Consider the following 23,181-nt stretch of genomic DNA (forward strand, 5'->3'; position numbering starts at 1 on the left):
AAGCTCCTTAGGGCAGCCAAGCCGGCCCAGCCTCCACTTTTGGCGTGCTTTGCTGCTCGATGATCTCGTTTCACTTGGACCCTGCGCTAGAGTCGAGGTCGAGACCGATGGACCGGCTGACGGACGGGTCACGGGAGCGGCCAAAGCGGTGGCCGAGGGAGCGGAGCGGCCAAGGAAGCACACGGCTGGACGCCAACCCACCCTCGAGAAGACCAGAGGACCATGGCAACGCAAGCATCGACAAGTACAAGTGAGGAGCAAGCGCAACAAACGCTGAACAGATACGAGGAGTCAGTGAACTTCCTCTCTGGACTGTTCATTAGCGACAATGCAAGAGGAAGAGATCTTGATCAGCCTCAGCGGCCACAAGTCACGCTGACGTTTGCTCAGACTATCGACGGGTATATCGCAGGCAAGAAAGGCAGGCAGTTGCGGCTCAGTGGGGATGAGAGTATGGCCATGACGCACTAGTGAGCAGAGAAAGCACAGGGAAGATGGTGACCGCCGTGTTTGCACAGAAGTGCTGATCAGGCTGGATCGTATTCCGCCCAGCCTTCGCACTGTCCATGACGCGATCCTCGTTGGCGTAGGCACGGTGATAAACGACAATCCACGCCTTAACGGTGAGCATACGACGAAGCGCACAAGACATGACCAAGACTGATCACGCTGTGTACTGGCAGCCCGCCTGCTGCCCAATCCACCAGCTCCGGCGCAGCAACCGCGCCCCATCATCCTAGACACGCACCTTCGCACGCCAGCTGGCTGTCGTCTTCTCACTAATTATCAGCAGGGACTCGGCCGCCAGCCCGTGATACTCCACAGTGAAGGCTGCGAAGGTCAAGATCAGAAGCATCCCCGCGTGGACCTCGAAGCCGCAGGCGCCCAACTTATCGCTCTGCGCACTTTGGACTGGGACAATATACTTGAAGCGCTCGGCAAGGGTGGGCTGAAAGTACAACGTCTGATGGTCGAAGGAGGCGCGAGAGTCATTGAGACTCTCCTCACATCCTCTTCTCGCTCCGACGGTGACGGAAGGGCAGGAGGCCTCATTGACTCGCTGGTCATTACCGTCTCGCCCAACTTTGCAGGCTCAGACGCTACGGGATACAAGTCGCCTCGATGGCAGGACGTGGTAGTCAAGACAGGGAAAGAGTCTGTTGCTCCGAGGGATGGGCAGGAAGAGGTGGAAGAGGGAGCGCAATTCCACGTTGCGAAGAAGGCTTGGTTCGGGGACGATGCGGTGTGGATGTGGAAGAGGGGCGAGAAGCCGGCCGACAAATGACAGAAGACAAGCAGGGATCACGTCTGACTACATTCAGCAATCCAATACCATACAAGACCCCGCACTAAGCGATGCTCGCATCTACTTCTTGAGCAGCTGAGCCGTGTAATGCTGGCTCGCATCAACGTCTCTCAACCTCTTCGCCGCCTGCTCCGGCGTAAGATCCCTTTGTGGCTCTCCCAGCATCTCGAAGCCCACCAAGAACTTCCTGACCGTCTTACTCCGGAGCAGCGGAGGGTAGAAGTGAACATGAAACTGCGCTTCATCCCATTCGCTCTCTTCTTGCTTTTGTGCTGCGGTGAGATCCGAAGCGCGAGGCGGGATAGGGCGTTGATGCAGTCCCATGGAGTACGGGAAGGAGCACTCGAAGAGATTGTCGTAACGCAGCGTCACCTCGCCCATGATAGCTGCAAAGGACTGGACTTGCGCGGGACTGAAGTCGAGGATGTGATTCAGGTGCGTATTACGCGGCAGGACCAGGACCTCGAAAGGCCAAACGGCCCAGTATGGGACTACGGCAATCCAGTCTTCGTTACTGGCCACCAGTCTCGGCGAGTCGGGCTGCTGCATCTCCCAATGAGCGTAAGAGAGCAGCAAGCTCGGTCTACCTGTCTTGCTCTTTGGCTCCCCAGCCTGGACATGCGTCTGCTCTTGTGAATAACGGTACTGACTTCGCAGGGCCTTTGCTGGTTCTTCGGGCACATAATCGAGCGACCAGACCTGTCCGTGAGGATGAGGGTTGGAGCAGCCCATGCTGGCGCCCTTGTTCTCGAAGATCTGGACGTACGAGACGAAGGGGTTTTCGCGCGGGATTCTGCCGTATACGTCTTGCCATACCTTGATGATGGGCACAATGTGGGATGAGGCGCTATAGGGGGGCGTGGTGAGTTGGGCGATGGTGAGGTTGTGCGCTGGATTAAAGCAGATGACGAAGCATTTCCCGCGCGCTGGTTGGAGCTTGATGAGCGGGTGTGGATTGGTGACTGTTCGCAGAGTGCGAGATTACGTTGAGCTTCCCATTGTCTACCTGGATCGTTAGCTCATTTAGCGCAACTGACCATCTTCTCCGGCCTTGGCCTCTTCTGGCTTCAATGCCGCAAAGTCATTCTCAAAAACGTACGTCGACTCGTACTTGTCCGTCTTACCACCCGTCGCTCGCTCGTTGCCTGGACAGAGATAGCACTTGAGGTCGTACTCGGGAAGCTGCGGTACCTCTGCTGACTCCTGAGCTCCTTGCCACGGACGCTTGGTGCGATGCGCTGCGTGCGGCGGACGTTAGAGTGATGTCGAGCGAGTCAGAAGCTGATCATGGCCCATTCAACGGCATTGATTCCTCCACTCACGCGAGCAGAGAACCCATGACTCTGTGAGCGGGTTCCATCGCCTATGTGTATGCTCTGTTGGGTCGAAGGCTGACATTGTGAGATAATGAGGGGATGTTCGAGAAAAGTGAGAAAGAGCTCAAGAAGACGCCGCGGGGCACCGGAGATCTTCGCGCACGACACCACGTCTGCTCCACAATCGGCGAGCCTGCATCAAGTCTCCTCGCCGCCGGAATCCAAACCTTCAGGCTGGGGCTCAGCGCAAAAACATTGGCAGGTTTTTCGACAGCATGGATTATCCTACAGTGTTGCAGATGTGTCTGGACATTGTCTTGGCGACCAGAAAGTCCAATGTGGACGCCTCCCTGCCTCCTCGCCATCTCCCAGGTCGGCGGCGATATCGCCGAGGCCGAGAAGCGCGCACCACGTGGCTTGGCTTGCGTGGCCTGTGCGGCTCACAAATGGAAAGGTGGCCGCGTCTTGACACGAGCTTTCTTTTGCTCCCACTCTTCATCCTCATCGCTACCAAGGCCCGCTTCTCACCACGATGTCAACCGCCAGAGGGGGCGGCAGACCTTCTGCTTCGGCCTCGGCCTCAGCTCAGCAGCGCGACGTGATCAAGGCCGCTATCGTGCACGAGCGTCAAGAGCAGGGCTCTATGCTCTGTGCTCAGCATTGCCTCAACAACTTGCTACAGGGGCACTATTTCGATGCGGCCCAGCTTGCGGATATCGCTAAGCAGCTCGATGACGTGGAGAGGGGTCATCTGGATATGGACGATGTGCAATGGGGAGACCGGGAGCAGCAGGCTAGAAATGCGGACGAGACGGGTGAGTCGGCGGCAGGAATCAATAATGGGTAATGGGGAAGCACCCTCACTGACCTCGATACCTTACCCCCGCCTCCAGGTTTCTTCTCAGTGGGAGTCGTAGAGACAGCGCTTCAGGTCTGGGGCCTCTCGCTGCGACGATGGGCAGCTCAGGATATGCGTCACTTGCACAGCAAGCCAGAGGACCAGCTCGCCTTTGTCCTCAACCTCGAGAGCCACTGGTTCACATTCCGTAGCTTCGGTACTGCCGGCGACATCTGGTGAGCACAAGATGCCAGTACTCTTCGAAGCCTGGAATTGCTAGACTGACGTCTTGTCTGATCGCCGTCCGCCACAGGTTCAATCTCAACTCCTTCCTCGACTCCCCGACCTGGGTAGGGAGTGGCTACCTTGGCGCCCTTCTAGACCAAGCCCAGCGTGAAGGCTACTCAGTCTTCGTCGCTCGTCCTACATCAGAGGACGAGTCTTCTCAACAAGCTCTCATCAATCAGTTCCGCGGCTCTTCAGCCGACCAGGCAGCTGACGATGCTGTCGCAGCTGCTGTTGGGTCGGGCGGCGAGGATGCGGACATGATGCAGGCTATTCAGGCTAGCTTGGCGAGCTCGAGTCGTCCGGCGGATTCTTCCGCAAGCGCTACTGGGGCGGGAGTCTCTACCCCTTCTGGCAGCCGCAATGCTCGCCCTGGCAGCTCAAACGAGGGCAAACGCAAGAAGAGCCGGAGGCAGACGGACGAAGGTATCGAAGAGGCGGTTCGGGCCAGCCTGGGTCGATCAGCTGTAGCAGCTTCCAGCAGTCGTCAGGGAGGAACAAGGGACACGGCTATCGACCTAGAGGACGACTCGCGGGATGATGGCGCTGAAGGCGAGGCTCGCCCGTCACGCTCCCCCTTTCTCAACCCAGCACTGCGTGACCAATTGGTTCAAGGGATCGACGATGACGGTGACGACTTCGCCATACTACCCTCTGCAGCCCTAGCCACACCAGCGAACGCACCAGGGATTGGCAGAGCACCTGACGCTCCAGCCCGCCAACGTCCCTCGGGTGACCGAGGAGCGCCGATTGAAATTGGCGACGAAGACGACGAAGAGCTAGACGACGATGACTACGACGACTCCACTCTCGCAGCCCGCGATCGACGCGAAGAGGAGCTCCATCAGCAATTTACCGCAGCTGCGCAGGCGTTTGGGTCTATGAGGGACAATCGTGACTATGATGATGAGGATGCGGAGCTTCAGCGGGCACTTGCGGCAAGCATGGCGTACGAGTATGGCGCTGCGGGCGGTAGTGGAGCAGGTGGGAGCGGAGAAGCGCTGGGAGACGATTGGATGGCAGGCGAGGACGCAGAGGAGCAGGCGCGACTCTTCGAGCAGATCCGTAATGGCAGTGCCGGAGCAGCGGCCGGAGGCAGTCGGCATGACCTGGGCAGACGCAGCCCTACTCCGGCTGACGTTGGGCGAATCGCCAAGATGAGGGAGGATGCTAAGCGCAAGGAGCGTGAGGAAAGGGAGAGGGAGGAGCGACATGCCAGGGGAGAGTTCACGCCTGAGCCTGAACCGGAGAAGAAGGCGAAGCGCGACGATGACAGCGATAGTGACGAGGATGAGGACGAAGAAGGGGAAGGCGTAGCCAAGAATGGCGAGGCCGCTGGAGGCCAATCGCCCGCTGCTGCTGCCTTGAGCCCGGAGGAGCTGAGGAAGATGCGCCTTGCTCGCTTCGGCGGGTAGGCGCAAACATCGAGACGACGACCATAGATAGACAGGCATCTAGCCTCACAAATTCTTCAGCTTCACAGGCAATCTATCGAGATAATAACATGCAGGAAGCTCGAAGACCAGTCGCCCTCGCAATCTCCCGCCTACATGAAGTCGAGGTCCTCATCGTATGCATCAGCGTCATCGAGCGCCTCATCTCCGTACGACTTGAGGTCTGTGGTGTTCTTCGCACTCGACGTCCCCACCGTCTTAGGCTTGGCTCCTCCGGCCGTCGCAGCAGCTGCAGCGGCTCTGCTGCCTGCCGGTCCTCCCATGTTCCCTCCAGCCCTTCTAGCAGCCTGCTCAGCCGCGGTCTTCTCTTCCGCCCACCCCTTGACGCTGGTAGAGAGCTTGCGCACATCCACGTCGCGCATCGAGGTGGTGAGATGCTTGGTCAAGGCGGGAACAAAGTGCTTGGCAAAGCCTCCTGCGTCCTTTGCTGCGTGAGTCTTGAGGGTAGAGGAATAGAGGGATGCGGCCAGAGATTCCCATTCGGTCTTTGTGCGCGGAGTGGAAGCCGTCGCCCAGCTGGGAAGTGGTCCTGTGGCTGCTGACGAGGAGGAGCCAGGAGCTGCCTTTGGCTTGGCCGCCGGCTTTGGTATATCGTCGAAGTCCCCATCGTCGTCGCCGATATCTGCCACGCCCAGCAGATCCGCGGCGTTGCCCACATCAGCTCTAATTTGCGCAGCTCTCTCCGCCCTCCTAGCTGCGATGGGGTCGTACTCGAGAACGTCGATCTCCTCCTTATCCTGTCCGTGCGCCAGACCCAGCTCCATTCGTCTGCGCTCTGCTGCCTCCTTCTCTGCTACTTTTTGCTTGAATGACATCTTCTTCTTGGCAGGAGCGGCAGCTGCGGTGGAAGCAGATGGCTTGGGTGCTTCGTCTTCGGAGGAGGCTCCCCAGTCATCTTTGACGTCGTCTTCTACATCTTCGTCATCGAATTTGCCTCTGCGGTTCGAAGTGAGGGGGACCGACTTCTTTGGGGCTTCGTCTCCTGAGGATGCGTCTGCGTAGGCGAATAGTGGGTTGCTGTTAGTGATGCTGATCGCCCACAGCTACAGCTTCGCGTTGCCTGCTCACCCCAGTCGCTCATGATGTGAATATGAAGTTGGATCTGATTGATTGAGTGGTAGAATGGAAAGGGCTGCACCACGCCAGGCCGGCCGGAAGGGAGCCGCACGACACGACCTTCTCGGAGAAGCGGGCAGAGAAGAGCCGCGGAGACGATCGAGTCGTGCGGGCGTAGGACGTTGGTCCGGCCGTCGAGTGAGTCGTTGCAAGGTGGGCGGGTGACTCTGATTGCCCTGGCTTCTTGAGCCTCCTCGCCATCATTGCGCTTACCAAGATGGCAGCATATGCTGATGAGGTGATTATTAGAACGCTACGCAATCAAGTGGCGCACAAAAACTGACCTCCCATATCATGTCCTCATCCCCCGCACTGGCAGTCCCTATCTCCTTCTCTCGAGGAGGTGACGAACCTCCTCCTGGGATCAGGTTCCTCTTCCCCGCCTCGAGGCAATACCGTACCCATCTATGTCAGCATTCCCGCCGATCTTCTCACACCCGTCATGGCCTATCTGCGCCTGACAGATGGAGCCCCGCTAGGCAGGCCGAGCTTCCTCTGCGAGTCGGTCGTGGGAGTAGAAAAGATTGGCCGCTACTCCTTCCTTGGCGCCAACCCTTACAAAGTACTGCGCTGCGGTTCCTCCGGCTGCGATGTGAGCGGCGACCCACTCAAGGCAGTAGAAGGGGAGTTGTCCCACATCAAGTACGTCGACTTGCCTGGGCTGCCCAAGTTCACGGGAGGCGCAATGGGTTACCTGAGCTACGACTGCGTGCAGCACTTTGAGCCAAAGACACGGCGCGACCTGAAGGATCCCTTGGGGATCCCAGAAGCAGTCTTCATGTTCTGTGACCAGCTGGTCATCTTTGACCACATCTACCAGTCCATCAAATGCGTCGCCCACGTCATTCTTCCTTCCACACCGGCCTCTGCCGCATCAGGCTCCTCGCCCACGCCCTCCCTCGTTGCAAGCCTCTACCACGAAGCAGCCCAGCGAGTGCGCAACCTTCTCGAGACGATCACTTCCACCTCATCCTCCGTACCCCTACCCAAGCAGCCAACAATAGTCGGCGGACACGAAGCCGTCTCCAATGTAGGCAAAGCAGGTTACGAAGGATTCGTCACCTCGCTCCGCAAGCACATCACCTCCGGCGAGGTCATCCAAGCCGTGCCCTCGCAACGCCTCGCAAAACGCACAGAGCTCCACCCGTTCAACGTCTATCGTCACCTTCGCCAAGTGAACCCAAGCCCGTACATGTTCTACGTAGACTGCGGAGCTGACTGTCAGCTGGTCGGCGCCTCACCCGAGACGCTCTGCAAGATCGAAGACAACAAAGTCTCCGTCCATGCCATCGCCGGGACGGTCAAGCGCGGGGCTGATGCGAGCGAGGATGCAGCGAGGGGCAAGGAGTTGCTCGAAAGCGAAAAGGACAAGGCAGAGCATGTCATGCTAGTCGACCTGGCCCGTAACGACATCAGCCGCGTATGTGACCCAAGGACGACGCAAGTGGAAAGCTTCATGCAGTTGGAGCGTTTCTCGCACGTCATTCACCTCACGTCACGTATTACGGGACTGTTGCGAGAGGGTAAGAGCAGGTTCGATGCACTCCGATCCATCTTTCCCGCGGGAACGGTCAGTGGTGCACCGAAAGTTCGGGCAATTGAGCTGGTCGCCGAGTTGGAGCAGGAGAAGCGAGGCGTCTATGCCGGAGCGGTGGGTCACATCGATTTTGCTGAGAAGGAGCTGGATGTCTGCATCGCCATTCGAACGATGTTGTTCAAGGGCGGGACGTGCTACCTTCAAGCTGGAGGCGGCATCGTGTACGATTCGGTGGAAGAGGAGGAATACATGGAGACGATCAATAAGTTGGGGGCTAATGTCAGGACACTGCAGCAAGCTGAGGAACATTACCTGAGACTTCAGAGGTTGGAGGGGGCCAAGGGCGAGGCGAGATGAGTCAGAGTGGCACAGGGATGTGGTATATCAATGAGAGAGGGCGATTATTATTACACTGTCGCATGCCATGCTCGAAGAATGACTGTAGCGGAACGGCGGGCGCTACTGCTACGCATCACAAAGGCCCTACGCCCAAAGGATCAGAGGCTTGCGCCGACGCCGGCTTAACATCTCCTTGCCCTTCAGTCGTCCCTTTCGCATCGCGCCCTCCTCCTCTTGCATCCTCGCGCCCGGGCGTCGACAGTCCCTCGAGCGAGTTGGCGAGCGATGAACCTGGCGGCGGTCTTGACTTTGACGTAGACGAGTCTCGCCAGGGATTCGCCGCAGATGGTGAGGAAGCTGGAGGCTTTGATGGGGCAGGTTGGCTGTACGTCTGCCGCGCTGAATGACGTTGCTGCTGCTGAGGAGGAGCAGTTGGAAGAGCCTTGCCCTCGTCATCCGCCCACGGATTCGCAGCCTCGCTGCCATAATGCTGCTGATGCCGCTGCTGAGGCTGATGCTGCTGTTGTTGCCGCGGCGCTGAAGCCAACGCTGGGGCGCCCCACGCCGCCGTACCATCGTCATCGTGCGCGGTCACTGGCGGACTCGCAGGCAGGGCGCCAGCCATTGCCCCCTGGAACCTATCCCAGCCGCCCATCGCCCAGGACTTGAAGCGCAGAGCAGCAGCAGCAGCCGCATCTCCTGGCGCCTGTTGATACTGAGGGTCTTGTTGTGCTGATGAAGGTGGACGCGGCTTGGGCGTTCTCGCTTGATAGGAGAGCGGAAGACCGTCTGCGCTGCCCTGCTGATGCTGCGGATGCTGTTGCTGCCTCTGCAGACCCGAAGCGGTCACGAGGTCCACAGTCCCGCCGGCTACGCCGCTTTCCACGGTGCTGCTTCCGCCGGCTGCCCTGTCTCCCATGCTCGGGAGCCCAGCCTGATCCTCCAGTCCGATCTCTCTCACTCTCCTCTCGGCTTCCTCCCGCTCTCTCGCAAGCTGCAGCTCCGCTTCTTTCTTCGCAAGCCTCTCCTGCTCCCATCGAGCCTTCTCCGCTTTGCGCCTCTGTCGTTCCGACTCCTCAAAGTCAAGAGCCGCGTTCGCTTCTTCGACACGGGCGCCAAAGAGACCGGGCCACCAGCGGATGTAGGCTGGGCTAGACTGAGGGAGAAGGACGCCCATGTCTGGTACAGACTGTGATGAGGAGGCACTGTTACCCTTGGGGTCGTCCAGCGCGGGGTCGTACGCCTGGTTCTTGAATCTTTCTCTGCTCTCTTCAGAGAGCAAGTGATCCCAAACAGAGGTCGTCGTCTCCACCAAGGACTTCTCTTGCCCGAGTCCCTTGATCCTTCGCTCCACCTCGCAGTTTGCGAGAAAGGTACCGAAACGACACTCGTACATCTCCCTATGCAGCTCGACGAGCCAAGAGTCCGTGAACTCGAAGCGATTGGGGAATTGTCGGTAGATCTGCCATACGCAATCCAGGAATTGCGTGAAGACAGGACTGGTCTCTTTAATGTTATGGTGCAGTGTGTAGGGCGATGTGCCGTTGGCTCCGTGAGAGGGAGAGGGAGCGGAGCCGCCCCCAATGCCAGAGGTGAGCTGCTTGGTGAAGCCCCAGAAGGCGTTCGCGGCCGCTTGAGCTCCTCCTCCTGCCCCCGTACCGGCAGGCTCTGATGCGGCTCCGAGGCCTTCTTCTCCCTCTTCCTCATCGTACGCCCCACCCATCCCTGCTCCATTCACGTCCCCGCGCGTATTGACAACAAAGTTCTTGTCCGACCCACCATGCCCACATCGGTCCCCGAATCTGTGCCCAAAGGCCAGCCAGTCCTTTTCCACTAGGACAGCGAAACCTTTCATCGTTCGGTAGTAGGGATCGAGGCACACCTGCGCAAGGGCAGAGAGCTGAGAGGTTCTGTCCCAGCCGTCTGAGCAATGGATAAGGCAATGCGAGGAGGCGATGTGAATATTGCGGGTAATGAGGGTCGAGGCATCTAGGAGTGTTGAGATGTGCCGAAGCCAGTTGCTGCGTTTGAGGAGGGAGATGTCCAAAGGCTGGGCGTGGGGTCGACGAGGCTGGGTAGATGAAGATGCAGATGTCGAGCGACTCATGTCTTGCGACACCGAGACGCCGTCGTTGTCAACGGAAGCTGTCGAATCAACGTGTACCTGACCCACGTCGAGGCCGAATGTCACCGGCTCGTCGGCAGCCCTTAGTGCCTCGACGACACGATTGATGCTATCCCGCATGACGTGAATGTTCTCGATACCCATGTAAGCCTTTTTGCAGCCGCGATAGTGGTCCATGTTCTCCGTCCCTCCGCCTCGAGCATATGTGGCTACAGCATTCGTTGTGGGCCGTGCGTCAATGATGATGTTCGTGGTGGTCGCTCCGTACACCACTGGCCCGCCTGCGCCATTGATTTGAGCGCTACCATTGACTCCCGAGCCGCCGCCTGCGCCGCCCGTAGCGGCGTCGACGTAGAGGTGCGAGGTGAAGATGGCCTCAACGACCTTCTCGTCTTGTACGGAGCGTGCCTGCTTGAGCCCTGGAAGAGGCTGGGCGCAGCGTGTGATGGAGCCATTATTGGCCCAATGTAGGTAGCTGAGGGCAGGGATGCGCGCCTTGGAGCGATATTTTGCTGCGTACTGTAGAGTGGCATCACTTATGCGGGTGGGAATGGCGAGGTTGGATGGATAGGTGGGACAGAACTGCGAAGGAGGGGCGAGGGGCGAGGAGAATGATCAGCATGTGGAGAAAGGAATGATCCCCCACCACCCACTCACTTGATATTGTGCATTGACATCAGTGAAGCGCCAAGCCTTTGTACGCTTTCCCAGGCCCTGCCTTGCGAACTCCTGCTTGAAGTCATAGATCTGCCATCCTCCCTGAGGTCCCTTCTCCGGTCTGTAGTGGAAGGCGTAGAGGTCGTCCAGTGTAGCTACGCTCACTCTGACCTTGAGGGCCTCGAAGACTTCGCTAGCCCTTGCCTCACTGTCAAAGCCTAACGAGGCGGCGTCAAACGTCCTGAAGCGCAGCTGTAATGGGTAGATCCTGGCTGGCCTTGATGGGCCAGCAGCAGAGGGGACAGCGTTGCTGCTGATCGATGCAGAGGGCGAGACAAGGAGTGAAGCTTGACGAGTCACGAGGGCAAGGAGAGCATATGGGATCCGTTGCTGCTCTGCACCCTGGGCTTTGAAGACGAGGTGATGCTGGGTGATGTCCAAGATGCCACGACGACAGTCACTTCCTCGCTGCAGAAGGACATTGTCCACCCTCAGCTGCTTTCTGCGATCCATTGCAGCGAGTGAGCTCGTCGAAGATATGCTCGGAGATGAAGGAGGCTGCTGCGATGAGGACGCTGTCTAGGTCATCAAGAGTAGCTTGAAGGGTCGAGTGGTGGAAAGCAACACAGGACGATGCGCTCGAGCCAGCAGGGGCTCAGTCGACTGACCGGAGCCACTCGAGACCCCACTCGAGTCGGTCCGCGGTGGAGGCGCGATCCCTCTTCTCCTCTTCGCTCCTCACTGTTCGTTTCCAATAGGACGTCACCTTTTTCGTCCTGAGGATAGATCAAGCATGCATTGTTTTTGAAAGTGAGCGCTTCGACTTGAGACTGTAGCGTACAACGCTCGGCCTCGCATCTCCTCCCTCGCAACCGCTCCTCTACTCCCCGGCCCCCCTCACCTCCAACGGATCCTCATAACCGCATCAGCCTTCCTCATCCGTGGCTTCTGCGGCTGATAAGGTCCGGAGATCAATCTTGCCAACCCACATAGCCTCTCCCTCATTCCATCTTGTAATAGCTGAACCTTGCAATATCAAAGTCAACACTTTGCCCCTCTAACCTGTAGTACCTCGTCGCATCAGGCGTCTTGGCCCAACTGTAGCAGTCGGGCGCGACGGCAAGGCAACCCTCTTCTTCCCAGTAGCCTTGAGCAAGGCCGCAAAAGTCGATGTTCATGATCACATTGTGTGGCTCGTTCAACTTGGCCGCCAGATCGCAGCTCTTGGAAGAGGGAAAGCGGGCGTCTGGCTTGCCTAGGCTTTCCTCCCATCCAGCGGGAAGATGGGAGGGCGGATTGGTAATGATGGTAGGAGCTGAGCATTCTGTGAAGAACCAGTGCGTAATTGCAGAGGAGGTACGATGCATAACGTTGTAACCTCCGCCATTAGCATTGTGGGCTACCCCAGAAGAGAGGGGAGAGGAGACTGAGTCGATGCCGCAGGCTATGTTGCCGTTCTTGCCGTCTAAGCGCGACGTTGAAGGGAGGGAGAGGAGGATCGTCAGCTACTGAACCGAACGCTACTGAGCTCCCCGATATGCCCACTAATCGAATCACAATCCAGTATCCCCTGCGATCGTCCGGAGTAGTACTTCCCCCCCTGATCACCAGGCATGGTACAGTTTTGCCCCGTATGTAGATTGGGACTATTGAACCTCCTTCTCCCATTCGACCACTCAAGCACATCTATCTCTCCATGTAGCGGCCAATCCTTCTCGATCACCGTCCAAAGGGCAGGCCACACACCGCAACCAGCGGGGCCTTTACGGACTTGGAATATATACAAACCGTCACCGTAAGTCTTTTTGCTCACGAAACGTAGAGACTTTCGACCGGGTCCGGTGATGTTGGACTCGGTGAGGTCTGCAGAGAAGCGAAATCCGCTCCCATCTTGCCCAGGACCGTAGAGATGGAGCCGCTTGGCTTCGGACTGGTTGACGTATTCGACCACTCCGCCCGAAGGGTCTGCGACTGCGGCAAAGTCGAAGAAGGACAGGAAGTCGGTCACAGTGGAGAGAGAGAAGGAGAGGGTGTAGCTGCTCGTGGGATGAGAGGGAGCACGAGGCTGCGGGCTTGGTTGGTGGTGGTGACGGGGAAGGTGCTCGACTGGCGAGTGGGTGCCGAGACCGCGCGCGAAGAGGGAAGCGACGACGAGTGCGATGGCAGCAACTAAAAGTCGATCAGACAGCATCATCGAAAAGGAGCGTGAGATGGGGCACGAGGTGTTTGGTGGCAGATCGAGGTCGAAAGGCACGAGCCGCCGAGCCGTCTTCGGTGAGAGGCCCAAGCGCAAACGGCTGGCGGCGGCATGAGCGACGGCCCGTAATGGATCAATGCGCAGGGAGCTTTGCCTCCGATAGTTTGTAGAAGTGCGACCTGCAATGAAGTAGGAGAGGGCGGGGTTAGACGAATGCTCCACTGGGGGGGGGGGGGGGGGGGCAGGCGTGGTAGCGGTACTTACGCCAACTCGGGTAGCCAGTCCTGGTAGCGAACGACGTGCGAAACTTACGATCAGCATCTTGCGAACGTCATTCCCAGCTGTCGCGTCAACTCACCCTCTCGATCACCGTGACGTCGCGCATGAAGCTTTTCGTAGTCTGTACCACCTCCGAATACACCACCCATCTCCCCTTCGTCTCCCGGTTGAAGAGCACCGACGACGGATGTATATGCAACAACGCTCCCCCTCTCACGCTCCTCCACTCTCCATTTCCCGTCCTCCTCGACGCATTTTTGAAGAATCCCATGACCATACACCTTCTCAGCCGCACTGCGTCGCCTTCGCAGCTGATGTGTGGGTCGATGCCGAAGCGAAGCATGTAGCGCTGCAGCTGCGCCCTGATTGCAACAGCACGGGAGAGCGCCTTGAAGTTCAATCGATGGTTCCCACACCACCGGCTGGACTGCTTGCCCACGCGCGGATTCACAAAGGAATTGAACACGTTCAAGAGGGTAAGGGCGTCCCCCTCTTCTGCGGTGAATTTGCGCCGTTCCAGCTCGCCCTCTGCTCCAGCTTTTGACCGGCCCTCGTCCGGTATAATGAAAGGATTGCTGACGGAGAGCACAGCTGCGATACTCAACATCTCGCTTGTGCAGCGTAAGTCTTTCGATGCGAGCAACGCTCGAGCCATCATGGGCTCAATGGGCATTTCTGACATTTGCTCGCCCAGCGGAGTGAAACGACCCCACTCGTCTAGGGCACCGAGGGCTGAGAGGAACTCAAGGGCGCGGACCATCATTCCGCTCGGTGGCGCAGGGGGTAGGTAGTCGAAACGGGAGAGATTGTCTATGCCTAGGGCTTTGAGGCGGAGCACATAGGGGGTAATGTCTACGCGGGCTACTTCGGCGGGAGTGTTTGGGACAAGCTTGACCGAGGCGGGCCAGAGGCGTAGGCATTTCCCGGAAGAGGTGCGACCTGCTCTGCCTGCACGCTGTATTGCTGATGCTTCTGAGATGGGTACCGAGGACAAGATGTCCATGCTCGTCGCCGGATTGAAGAGGCGCATCTTGACGAAGCCGCAGTCGACCACAAAGCGGATTCCATCGATCGTCACGCTCGCCTCGGCGATGTTTGTTGCAACGACGCATTTCCTGGAGCCTCTAGGTGTAGGCGTGAAGATGGCCACTTGCTCCTCTGACGAGAGCCCGGCATGGAGAGGGAGAAGCTGCAGCGGCAGGGAACCACGGGGAAGGTCCAGTGTGCGATCCGCCAAAGCCTGGAGGCAGCGATCGATCTCGTCTCTACCGGTGAGAAAGACGAGAATGTCGCCCTGGCTTTCGTTGAGGTGGATGGACCAGACTGTGTCGATGGCGGCCTTGACGTAGTCTGCACAGGGCTGGGAGAGGTGAGAGATCTCGACAGGGTATGTGCGACCTTCAAGGGATAGGATGGTCGCTAGGGGCTTAGCTGGCTTGCCATCTTGCCCTGGCTCGCCTTCGTTGAAGAAGTCGAAAACATTTTGAGCGTCTATCGTGGCGCTTGAGATGATGATGCGGAGCTCAGGCCGGCGTCGACGGATCCTGGGGGAAAGCAACCGTGGTCAGCCAATCCTACCTTGAGAGCATCCGGCCTCGTCGGCTCACTTTTTGAGCAGGCCCATCAACAGGTCACTGTAGGCCCCCCTTTCATGCGCTTCATCGATCATGATGACGCTGAACTTGCTAAGCAGCGGGTCCCGCATACACTCCATGAAGAGAGAGCCATCGGTCAAGAAGCGAATCCTCGTCCTCGTCGGGTGAGAGTTGTCCTCGAAGCGTATGGAATACCCTACCTCGTCGCCTAGCACTGCTCCAGCTTCCTTCGCCACTCTGGACGCAACGGAGATAGCTGAGATGCGTCTGGGTTGGGTGATGGCAATTTGCTGGCCTATCGAGGACCAGCCCGCTTCGAGGAGGTATTGAGGGATCTCTGCGTGAGGGTGGGCGAGGAGGTGGTGAATAGGCGGGATACTTATCGCTGAGAGGTACTTTGCTCACGAGTTGTCTTGCCGCATCCGGTCTGTCCTACCACGACGGTCACAGGGAATGTCTGCACGGCATACAGGATGGCCTTCCTATGCTTGAAGATGGGCAGGTGCTGCCTCTGCGCATGAATGCTGCTCGAGGGTCCTGCCTGCGAGGCTGCTGCGCCGGCATCGAGAAAGTCCTCGGCCTCAGTCGCCCGGTCGAGCGATGAGCCTGGTCTTGCGGTACCAGGCTTCCAGAAAGTGGCGGCCATTGTCGAGCTGGCTGTATGCTATCTCGCCATTGCTCCAACTAGAAGAATGAATGGCAGGAAGACGCAAAGTTGACCTGGCGAGCGGACGGACAGAGGGCGACTCCGCTTTCCGCTCATGCCTCGACTCCACCTCGGACGGAAGACGAGACGCCTCGCAGCTCCATCGTGGCGCACGATGACTTGATTGCCTTCTCCTCACCACCACACTCTCCTCTGATGAGCTCGCCAGGAGGCTCGACGCCGTCCTTGACGCCGTCGAGGGCTGCGACACCAGCTGTAGACAGCCCGTCCTTTGCCTCGACGCCGAATCGAACGGCCACACCTGCAACAGCTGACGACAATGATCAGCTCGCCCAATTCAGGCGGCAATGGAGGGAGGAGGTGCGAAACAGGACGGGGGTAGAGCCGTCCACGCAGGCTCCTTCGTCGTCAGCGCAAGCTGGTCCTTCAATACCTCGCCGAGATGTCGCTGAGCATGACGCGGGGGATGAGGATGACGCCAGACCTCATTCACCAAGTAGAACTAGGCACCTCCTCGCACTGGCTGAGGAGCAGGAGCGAGCAGAAAGAGCTGAGGCAGCGAACAATGAGTCAGAGGGCCAAAGAGCAAAGCGCAGGCTACCTCCAAGGCAGATGGTTGGCGAGAATGCGCCTGCTCAGGGTAGCGCCGGTACTGTCTCCAAGATGAAGGCAGCCGTCAAGGCGTATGCGACAGCGGTGGAGAATGAAAGGAAGGGAGACCTCGATGAGGCCCTTTTTCATTACCGCAAAGCCTTTCGACTAGACACAGCTGCCGATCGCCTCTACGAGCGAGCATATGCGCTTCTTCGACACACGGACTCAGATGACAATGCTTCAGTCTCGACCGAGAGGCAGAGGGACGCACTTCTGGCCAGTCCAGAGGTGGCAGACATGGTCAGGCGAGCGACTGATTTCGACGATGTGCGAGTTGCTGCAATTGAGAAGATGCAGGCCAAGGTCAAGGAGGCCAAGGAGGCCAAGCAGCAAGACGCTCGACCTGGGAAGGACAAGGAGCAGAAGGGAATGCCGAAACAGCCACCGACAAGCCCACGGAGACAGACGAAAGAGCAGCAGGTGGAAGGCGTCGCAGCTCTTGGTCAGCGGGACGAGCTAGCAGAGATCATTTCCAAGGCCGCTACGAACGAAGAGGTTGAGGGTCGCGATCTATCCACCATCAGCTTCACCAGCCCGCCGCCCTCAATCTCCAAGGGCGGCGGAGGTCAAACAGGGCAAGACGACTTGGCTGACAAGATGCAAGGCGCATCGTTAGAGAAAGATCAAGAAGCTGTACAGGAGCAAGAGACACAGCCGCCACCGCCAATCGCCAAGCTTCCTGACGAGATTCTTGCTCACATCTGCCGTTGCGTAGTCGAGCCTCGAGGAAAACGGGGTGCCAGGATCAGGCCGCCAAAGGTCGAGGTAGGCGATGCGGCGGCGGCGAGATCAGCATCAGCAGCGGTGAAAGTGCCAGGTGCAAAGCCAGCGCCTACTCCTCAAGCTGAACCCTCCAGCAACATCGGCATCAACAAACCTTCGCAACCTATAGGCGTCGGCATCGTACTTGCCGGTCCAGACTGGCAATCGCTCGAGATGCTCGCCCGTACCTGCTGGAAATGGCGTCTCACCTCACGCTCCCGCCACCTGTGGGCATACATAGTCGCCGAGACGTACCAAGAACCCCAACTTCCCCTACCTTCCCACCTCAGTACCCCGTCTGCGGGGGTCAATCCACGCTTGACCTTCATCCACCACCCTCGCCTCCGACTGACCGGCTGCTACATCGCCGCCTGCCACTATTCGCGACAGGGTTTGTCGGTAGACAACGTCTGGGTGCGCGTCGTTCACCTGGTGGAGTTCTACAGGTCAATTCGATTCCTTCCCGACGGTAGGGCTCTAACGCTGCTCACGACGGACCAACCAAGGGATACGGTGGGCAAGATGCATGCGGGCAACAGTGACCAGGGATTCGCGGTGGGCAGATGGAGGGTGGAGCTCCCCTCCCGCGACACCGACGACGATGACGACCAGTACGGCGCGGCCGACGATGAGGATATCCTCGCCTCCCTCAAGTCCTCTCGGCATCGCGGCGACGCCCGCGTGATCATCGAGGACCTGCGGGATCGTACCCGTCCTAAGTACTCCTTCCAGATGATACTCTCGTTGCGTTCAACGAGTAGGGGCAAGTGGAATAAGATGGAGATGTTGGACTATCGATCGGTCAATCTAGAGACGGGAGAGGTGGTGAGCATTCCGAACAAGCATAGCAGGCCGTTTCACTTTTCTGCTGTTAGGAGTTTCGGGGTATAGAGCATCACGAGAGGAGTGGTAGGCGTTGTCACGGGGAGTGGTCCGTAATGCTAGACGATTATGATGATAATAATCAGAATGCAGCAAGGTCATAGTCGCGGCGAATGCAGGTGCTCCGACCTCTCTGATCCTCATTCAGCCTCATATCGATGATCGTGAACGCACTTACCACGAAGCCTAGGGTTGATAGCGTTTCCGCCTGGCGCATCAAGTCGCCTCCAGTACCTACACACACCCTCAATCGCCAATCTGATCGCAGCATGCAAGGAGCGCGGGTCCCCAGTCTCAACTCAAACCCCTACCTTGGTCCACGCGACATTGACGTCGCCCCCCTGCTCCCCTCGGTGATCATCTACAGCGGGTGTTGCTATTCCTGTTTGGCAAAGCCCCGAAAGAGGTCGAGGGCGCAGCGCCGTCTGAGTTGCCGGCGGGCTGCGAGCGTGTGCGAGCGTGTGCGAGCGGCAGCGGCTGTGAAATCAGCGGCACGGGACGAAGCTCGCCTCGCCTCTGTTTGCTCTGCCGCTCTCCGCTCCGCCTCGCCAGATCGTCGAGAAGAGATCGAAGAGCGTGCGTCTTTGAGCTTGCCCGGCTACCCAAAATCGAGCGAGCATCGAGGAGCGAGCGAAGTTGTTCGTCATCTGGAATGATGTCTTCGGTCGCTAATCACCACTACTTGCCGCTGATCTCATTTCATTCGTCTTTCTCCTGTCAGTCGTGCACGCTGCACGATGAAGTTGGTTGGCAGTTGGCTGACGAGGCTCGGTGGTCCCCGCGGCTGCCACTCGAGGTCTAACCGAGAGGGCGGGGTTGAAGCTGGTGTTGCTATTCGAGGCCATCGCTGGAAGAAGAGGAGGCGCAAACGCGCAAGGGGCGTGTGCCGGCCGATGCAACACAGCTCAGCCTCCTCTTCTCTTCCGCGCCCGAAGTGAAAGAGCAGCGCAGAGTGCGGCGTCTTGATCCATTAAGAGATGTTGGCGGGGGGGAGCGAGGGCCGCTTTCGCTCAGGGACACATAGAGATGAAATGATGTGACGAGGGCGGGTCGATAGCAGCAGAGGAGGTCAGCCGTCATGCCTGCCTGCGAGCGAGCCTGCTCGCCTACTCCAGCCGATCGATGGTTGGCCTTTTGCTGCCGCGAAACACCCATCGATGTTGCGTCGTTGCGTCGTTGCCTTCGAGGAGTGAGACCTTCATCTACCCCGTCGCTGGCTGACATCGAGCGGCTATTTCCCCCATCACCTCTCCATCCTACCCACCTCTCCATCACCACCGTCCCGTACTATCGACACCCACGATACCGCGCTACCCCTTCCTCCCCTTCGACCTCTTCCTCCACCGCCCAACTTCTCGAGTTGATATGTCCTCGAGCTACCATCCTCCGCTTCACCACCGCTCCCGACGCCTCGTCTCCCTCACCCTAGCGCTTGCCATCCTCCTCACTCTCCTCGCCATCTCCCCTTCACCCGTCACAGCGGCGACCCCTGCTCTGTCAGACAATGGGCCCGCTACCCCACCACAACTGAGGCGCAGGTCAGCCTCCGGGGCAAAGAAGCACGTACCGGGACTTGGCCCCTTTGGCAGCTTCACGGACGCTTTGCCTGCGGTCAGAACCTTTCTCCCAGAAGAGAGAATGGCGGCAGCAGCTGAGACGGCGGAGCTCTCGGAGCGAGAAGAGGCGGTGCCTTCCGTGCCCGAAAAGAGGGCAGAGCAACGACCGCGACAAGAGCAACGCCAGAAGGGAGTCAGGATCACTAAGCGCTCCGAGCAAGGTATCGCCAGGCTCAGCGCGCGAGGTCTCGGTGACAAAGATGATGATGGGGTCGCCCATCTGATTGCCCGTAAAAAGCTACGAACTGTAGAGCGAGAGCAACGAGCGAGGGAGCAGGAGGAGGAGGAAGAAGAAGACGACTATGACTCTCGCGATGCTGAAGAGCCGGAGGGCACACGATACAGCGTGTGAGTAGCACGACGACGATGCTGCATACCTTACCCGAGCTCAAAGCTGACCGACATCTCCTGATCTCGAAGTGATCCCGCCAATCACCCATTGCCTTGACGCAGCACCACAGCATCACGCACGACCCTAGATGGGCTCCAGCACCGATAGCGACCTCAGCTTCATACATGTAACATACATTCATCAAGACTCCGCATCATCATCATCGACATTCAGCATCGATCATTGTCCAAACTTTCCCTTCATCATCAACGATAGCATCATCAGCACACGCCTCGGGGGCAGCGTCTGGCAGGTGCCCAGCACGCTCGGACGCCTGCGCCACGGCGTCATTTTCTCTCTTCTTTTTGTCGGCATAGACGTCGAATCCAATAGCATCTCAATGTACATAGCTACACACTACTACCTCCTCAATAATCAATGCTCTCGTCTTTACAGTCCCCCTCCCTCTTCGATCCATCTCCTGGGTGCTCACCTCAACCTTCTCATCACCCAACTCCTCTCCTCACACCATCCCTTTAGCTCGAATGTTCCCTCGCCTGCTTCCCACTGACTCGCCACGATACGATATCTGCTCCCTCTAGTGAGGCGGACACGATGGAGCGCCGAGCCCGCGGGCGAAGAGTGGTAGGGACCGGAGGTTGCGCGGAGTGTTAGGTGGGACGGTTCGGGAGGTACGTCAGGGTCGGAGTTGGTAGGCATAGAGAAGAGAGACAGGTTTGTAGCTGGGTATCGTAATGGGGCAGCCGCATCGTTTCGGCCTTCCAGGAAAGGGCCGCCTAGTGACGAAGCCAGAGCCTGGCTGGGCCCATCCTCTTCACCTTCTCCCTGAGCCGGTCCCTGACCGTCGGCCAGCAAACGGAAGACTCCTCTCACCGCTTTCGACGCCTTTGCTCCTGCGCCTACCTCAGCAGCAGGCAGCTCAACCTCCCACGTCGGATTATCGTAGTATCTGCCTCTGTTTGGAGGGCCCGCAGCTGTCCCCTCTACCTCGCTCCATTGACCCTTGACGACTTTGGCGAACATGCCTGCTCCTTCAGGTGGAATGGGGTGGACAGAAATGGCGCACTCTGCTCCAGCTCCTGAGCTACCAGTCCACGCCCTCTTGGCAGCGATAATTCGCATCTGCGGGCACTCCAGCCGCACCTCGAAGTCGGCTTCTATGCCGGGCGCAAAGCTGCTGGGTACAAGAACGTACAATCCTGCCTTGGTAGGCCCCGTACCGGGCAGACGAGCGCGGAGCTGGGTCATACCTGTAGCGTACTCCCCCGAGTGAGCGACCAGGCTGGCAGGCGAGTCTATGCTGTCCACTCGGCGCACCAAACTCGTATCATCTGCCTCACCCGGTGTTGGAGAGTAGGCCAAACAGAGATGGCAGGGCACCGGAGGGCTGGTCTTCAGGGTAATCTTCACCTCTGCCCCCTGTGGCGTATTCGCAGGTACAGCGAGGAGGTACTGCGGATTGAGCTGGTACGAGGGGGAGAGCCTGTGTCCGCCGGATGAATAGCCTGGCGTCCACGAAGAAGAGAGCGTTTCCGACCAGCTAGGCGCAGAAGATTCGGAGTCGTCGTGAATGTCGCTGAGGGTGACGGAATGAGACGAAGAGCTCCAAGCACGGAGGGTGAAGCGCTCGTCGTTGTCCTCGTTGCTTTGCTCGCCATCCTTGGCAGCTCCTTTTTCCTGTGCGCCATCAACGTCCGGCGTACCCTCCTGATGCAAAGCAACCACCACAGTATATCTCTTGCTCATCTCCTCTGCGAGATGACTGACACCAGGCGCCTCATCCTTCATCACCATGGGCGCCAGAAAGCTAGGTTTGAACCGCACAAGGTGGTGCGAAGAAGAGACATAGTCGCTCCGGCCTGTACGATCGGCGTTGATGGGGAGAACGCGACTTGCCGCTATAGTACCGGAAGAGGATGAGGAGGAGTCCTCGAAGAGGTGAAGAGCAATGTAGGTGCGCCCTCGTGAAGGAGAGGTGCTTTGAAGATGGCGAGAGAGATGAAGCCAGACCTCTGCGACACCTTCTTGTCGCTGCTCTTCTTCGTTGCCGACCGTGTGCTTGCCTTCCCTCTTTTGCGTGACCGTGAGAGCCAGCTCGACATTTCGCACCACGATGGGGCTCTTACGATCTGGCGTGCCATCCTCTTTGTCCGGTCCTGAGCCTGTCGCAGACCACCGCGCATGAACCTCAGCCACATTAGCAAAGAGGCTCGTCGGATCCCAAGCTAAGTGTAGCGTGGCGAAGCGTGAGCAGAACTCGTCCCACGAGATGGAGAGAGGTCCTTGAATTGACGAGGACAAGGATGATTGCGACGATGTTGCTGCTGTTGATGGTCGCCAGGGATTCATCAACGTGATCGTACGTCCTTCAGGCCCCTCAACCATATCCAGTAGCGCGTAGCTATGCCCGGGTATCAGAGCATCCCCGGTCCCCACAAAACGGCGCCTTTGCTGCTCAATAGAGGCACTGCCTCGGGTACCAGCGCAGATCAGCACAGTGCCCTGTTTCCAAGAGCGAAACAAGCGCTGCCATGTCTTCTCCCTCTGAAAGCTTGTGCTCGTGCTCAGACTCGCGCCTCCCGAAGTGGAATCTACATCGCCAGGCAGGTCCACAACCTCAGGCACCCACCCTGTGAGCACATGTAGATCCTCCGCGGGCACCGAACCTTGGGGCGCGTAGGTCCGTAGGATGGTGAGATAGGCCTTCTCGATCAGGGCGGGGAGGATGATTGTTGAAGGCATCGAGGAAGAGCAGGAGAGATTTGATGAGACGCTCGCACACATGAGTTCTCCGTTGCTCCAGTGCGGTAGCTGATCGTCAACCAAGATGCGCCGAAGGCAGCCGTTGTAGTGTAGCCGAACCGCGTATACAGGTGGTGAGGACGACGTCGACGACGACAAAGAGGATGGGCCAGGCTCGCCCACTTCCTTCGCTTGATCGCTATGCCATAGCGGTCTGTGCAGCAAGGACGTATCCCGGCGATGATCGTGCTCTGCAATGACCTCGAGAGCAGCGACCAGCCCGCAATTGGTGACTGCGTCCTGCGTAATGCTCTGCCCTCTCAGCGACCCGCTACCAGCAGGAATGGATAGGCTCGCCTTTTGAGGACGCTGAAAGTGGGCACCACCCTCAACCTGCTCTTTTGATAACTCCGGCAGTGGGTGAGTTGGTCCTCTCTCCATCCCCGGCATCCAAGGCTCCAC

General features: G+C 58.5%; 10 protein-coding genes across 10 annotated transcripts; 5 read left to right on the forward strand and 5 right to left on the reverse strand.

Moving 5' to 3' along the window:
- The first annotated feature begins 180 nt into the window (after positions 1–180).
- On the forward strand, positions 181–1,345 carry BDZ90DRAFT_231041 (hypothetical protein). Its single transcript, XM_025505696.1, has 3 exons — positions 181–470; positions 553–623; positions 684–1,345. Exons 1-3 carry the CDS (start codon positions 454–456, stop codon positions 1,283–1,285), a joined length of 690 nt encoding a protein of 229 aa, XP_025363652.1. The 5' UTR covers positions 181–453; the 3' UTR covers positions 1,286–1,345.
- On the reverse strand, positions 1,223–2,704 carry BDZ90DRAFT_250359 (UDP-glucose hexose-1-phosphate uridylyltransferase; the record flags this gene model as incomplete). Its single annotated transcript, XM_025507688.1, has 3 exons — positions 1,223–2,268; positions 2,344–2,544; positions 2,629–2,704. The coding sequence occupies 3 exons, from the start codon at positions 2,702–2,704 to the stop codon at positions 1,367–1,369; spliced, it is 1,179 nt and encodes a 392-aa protein (XP_025363653.1). The 3' UTR covers positions 1,223–1,366.
- Positions 2,705–3,154: 450 nt separating this feature from the next.
- On the forward strand, positions 3,155–5,160 carry BDZ90DRAFT_259103 (Josephin-domain-containing protein; the record flags this gene model as incomplete). The annotated part of the gene is made up of 3 exons (XM_025508134.1): positions 3,155–3,437; positions 3,516–3,696; positions 3,774–5,160. The coding sequence occupies 3 exons, from the start codon at positions 3,155–3,157 to the stop codon at positions 5,158–5,160; spliced, it is 1,851 nt and encodes a 616-aa protein (XP_025363654.1).
- A 131-nt stretch (positions 5,161–5,291) lies between these two features.
- On the reverse strand, positions 5,292–6,280 carry BDZ90DRAFT_259104 (translation initiation factor eIF3 subunit; the record flags this gene model as incomplete). The annotated part of the gene is made up of 2 exons (XM_025508135.1): positions 5,292–6,193; positions 6,268–6,280. The coding sequence occupies 2 exons, from the start codon at positions 6,278–6,280 to the stop codon at positions 5,292–5,294; spliced, it is 915 nt and encodes a 304-aa protein (XP_025363655.1).
- A 213-nt stretch (positions 6,281–6,493) lies between these two features.
- BDZ90DRAFT_250361 (anthranilate synthase component) lies at positions 6,494–8,283 on the forward strand. The gene is made up of 2 exons (XM_025507689.1): positions 6,494–6,553; positions 6,635–8,283. Exons 1-2 carry the CDS (start codon positions 6,533–6,535, stop codon positions 8,207–8,209), a joined length of 1,596 nt encoding a protein of 531 aa, XP_025363656.1. The 5' UTR covers positions 6,494–6,532; the 3' UTR covers positions 8,210–8,283.
- On the reverse strand, positions 8,095–11,584 carry BDZ90DRAFT_278440 (phosphatases II). Its single transcript, XM_025509089.1, has 2 exons — positions 10,974–11,584; positions 8,095–10,898 (listed from the first exon to the last, which is right to left on the reverse strand). The coding sequence occupies exons 1-2, from the start codon at positions 11,484–11,486 to the stop codon at positions 8,325–8,327; spliced, it is 3,087 nt and encodes a 1,028-aa protein (XP_025363657.1). The 5' UTR covers positions 11,487–11,584; the 3' UTR covers positions 8,095–8,324.
- A 293-nt stretch (positions 11,585–11,877) lies between these two features.
- Positions 11,878–13,322, reverse strand: BDZ90DRAFT_137945 (hypothetical protein). The gene is made up of 2 exons (XM_025503437.1): positions 12,519–13,322; positions 11,878–12,438 (listed from the first exon to the last, which is right to left on the reverse strand). The coding sequence occupies exons 1-2, from the start codon at positions 13,165–13,167 to the stop codon at positions 11,975–11,977; spliced, it is 1,113 nt and encodes a 370-aa protein (XP_025363658.1). The 5' UTR covers positions 13,168–13,322; the 3' UTR covers positions 11,878–11,974.
- A 2,017-nt stretch (positions 13,323–15,339) lies between these two features.
- BDZ90DRAFT_137941 (hypothetical protein) lies at positions 15,340–15,759 on the reverse strand. Its single transcript, XM_025503436.1, has one exon. The coding sequence runs from the start codon at positions 15,688–15,690 to the stop codon at positions 15,424–15,426; it is 267 nt and encodes an 88-aa protein (XP_025363659.1). The 5' UTR covers positions 15,691–15,759; the 3' UTR covers positions 15,340–15,423.
- A 105-nt stretch (positions 15,760–15,864) lies between these two features.
- BDZ90DRAFT_231049 (hypothetical protein) lies at positions 15,865–18,184 on the forward strand. Its single transcript, XM_025505697.1, has one exon. The coding sequence runs from the start codon at positions 15,907–15,909 to the stop codon at positions 18,016–18,018; it is 2,112 nt and encodes a 703-aa protein (XP_025363660.1). The 5' UTR covers positions 15,865–15,906; the 3' UTR covers positions 18,019–18,184.
- Positions 18,185–19,161: 977 nt separating this feature from the next.
- Positions 19,162–20,259, forward strand: BDZ90DRAFT_137961 (hypothetical protein). Its single transcript, XM_025503438.1, has 2 exons — positions 19,162–19,973; positions 20,046–20,259. The coding sequence occupies exons 1-2, from the start codon at positions 19,375–19,377 to the stop codon at positions 20,071–20,073; spliced, it is 627 nt and encodes a 208-aa protein (XP_025363661.1). The 5' UTR covers positions 19,162–19,374; the 3' UTR covers positions 20,074–20,259.
- Positions 20,260–23,181: the final 2,922 nt, after the last annotated feature.

Source organism: Jaminaea rosea, assembly GCF_003144245.1.
Source record: "Jaminaea rosea strain MCA 5214 unplaced genomic scaffold BDZ90scaffold_3, whole genome shotgun sequence".
Lineage (NCBI taxonomy): Eukaryota > Fungi > Basidiomycota > Exobasidiomycetes > Microstromatales > Jaminaea > Jaminaea rosea.

What these genes read in the sequence shown, in the direction of transcription:
- BDZ90DRAFT_137961 (XM_025503438.1), top strand. Translation starts at nt 19,375, where the DNA reads ATGTCCTCGAGCTACCATCCTCCGCTTCACCACCGCTCCCGACGCCTC. An exon ending in GAGGGCACACGATACAGCGT is followed by an intron (nt 19,974 to 20,045) that starts GTGAGTAGCACG and finishes CTGATCTCGAAG; the next exon opens with TGATCCCGCCAATCACCCAT.
- BDZ90DRAFT_231041 (XM_025505696.1), top strand. An exon ending in CGACAATCCACGCCTTAACG is followed by an intron (nt 624 to 683) that starts GTGAGCATACGA and finishes GTGTACTGGCAG; the next exon opens with CCCGCCTGCTGCCCAATCCA.
- BDZ90DRAFT_278440 (XM_025509089.1), bottom strand. Translation starts at nt 11,486, where the DNA reads ATGGATCGCAGAAAGCAGCTGAGGGTGGACAATGTCCTTCTGCAGCGA. An exon ending in ATGTCAATGCACAATATCAA is followed by an intron (nt 10,899 to 10,973) that starts GTGAGTGGGTGG and finishes CCTCCTTCGCAG; the next exon opens with TTCTGTCCCACCTATCCATC.
- BDZ90DRAFT_137941 (XM_025503436.1), bottom strand. Translation starts at nt 15,690, where the DNA reads ATGGCCGCCACTTTCTGGAAGCCTGGTACCGCAAGACCAGGCTCATCG.
- BDZ90DRAFT_250361 (XM_025507689.1), top strand. Translation starts at nt 6,533, where the DNA reads ATGGCAGCATATGCTGATGAG. An exon ending in TGGCAGCATATGCTGATGAG is followed by an intron (nt 6,554 to 6,634) that starts GTGATTATTAGA and finishes CCGCACTGGCAG; the next exon opens with TCCCTATCTCCTTCTCTCGA.
- BDZ90DRAFT_231049 (XM_025505697.1), top strand. Translation starts at nt 15,907, where the DNA reads ATGAGCTCGCCAGGAGGCTCGACGCCGTCCTTGACGCCGTCGAGGGCT.
- BDZ90DRAFT_137945 (XM_025503437.1), bottom strand. Translation starts at nt 13,167, where the DNA reads ATGATGCTGTCTGATCGACTTTTAGTTGCTGCCATCGCACTCGTCGTC. An exon ending in ACTGGATTGTGATTCGATTA is followed by an intron (nt 12,439 to 12,518) that starts GTGGGCATATCG and finishes CGTCGCGCTTAG; the next exon opens with ACGGCAAGAACGGCAACATA.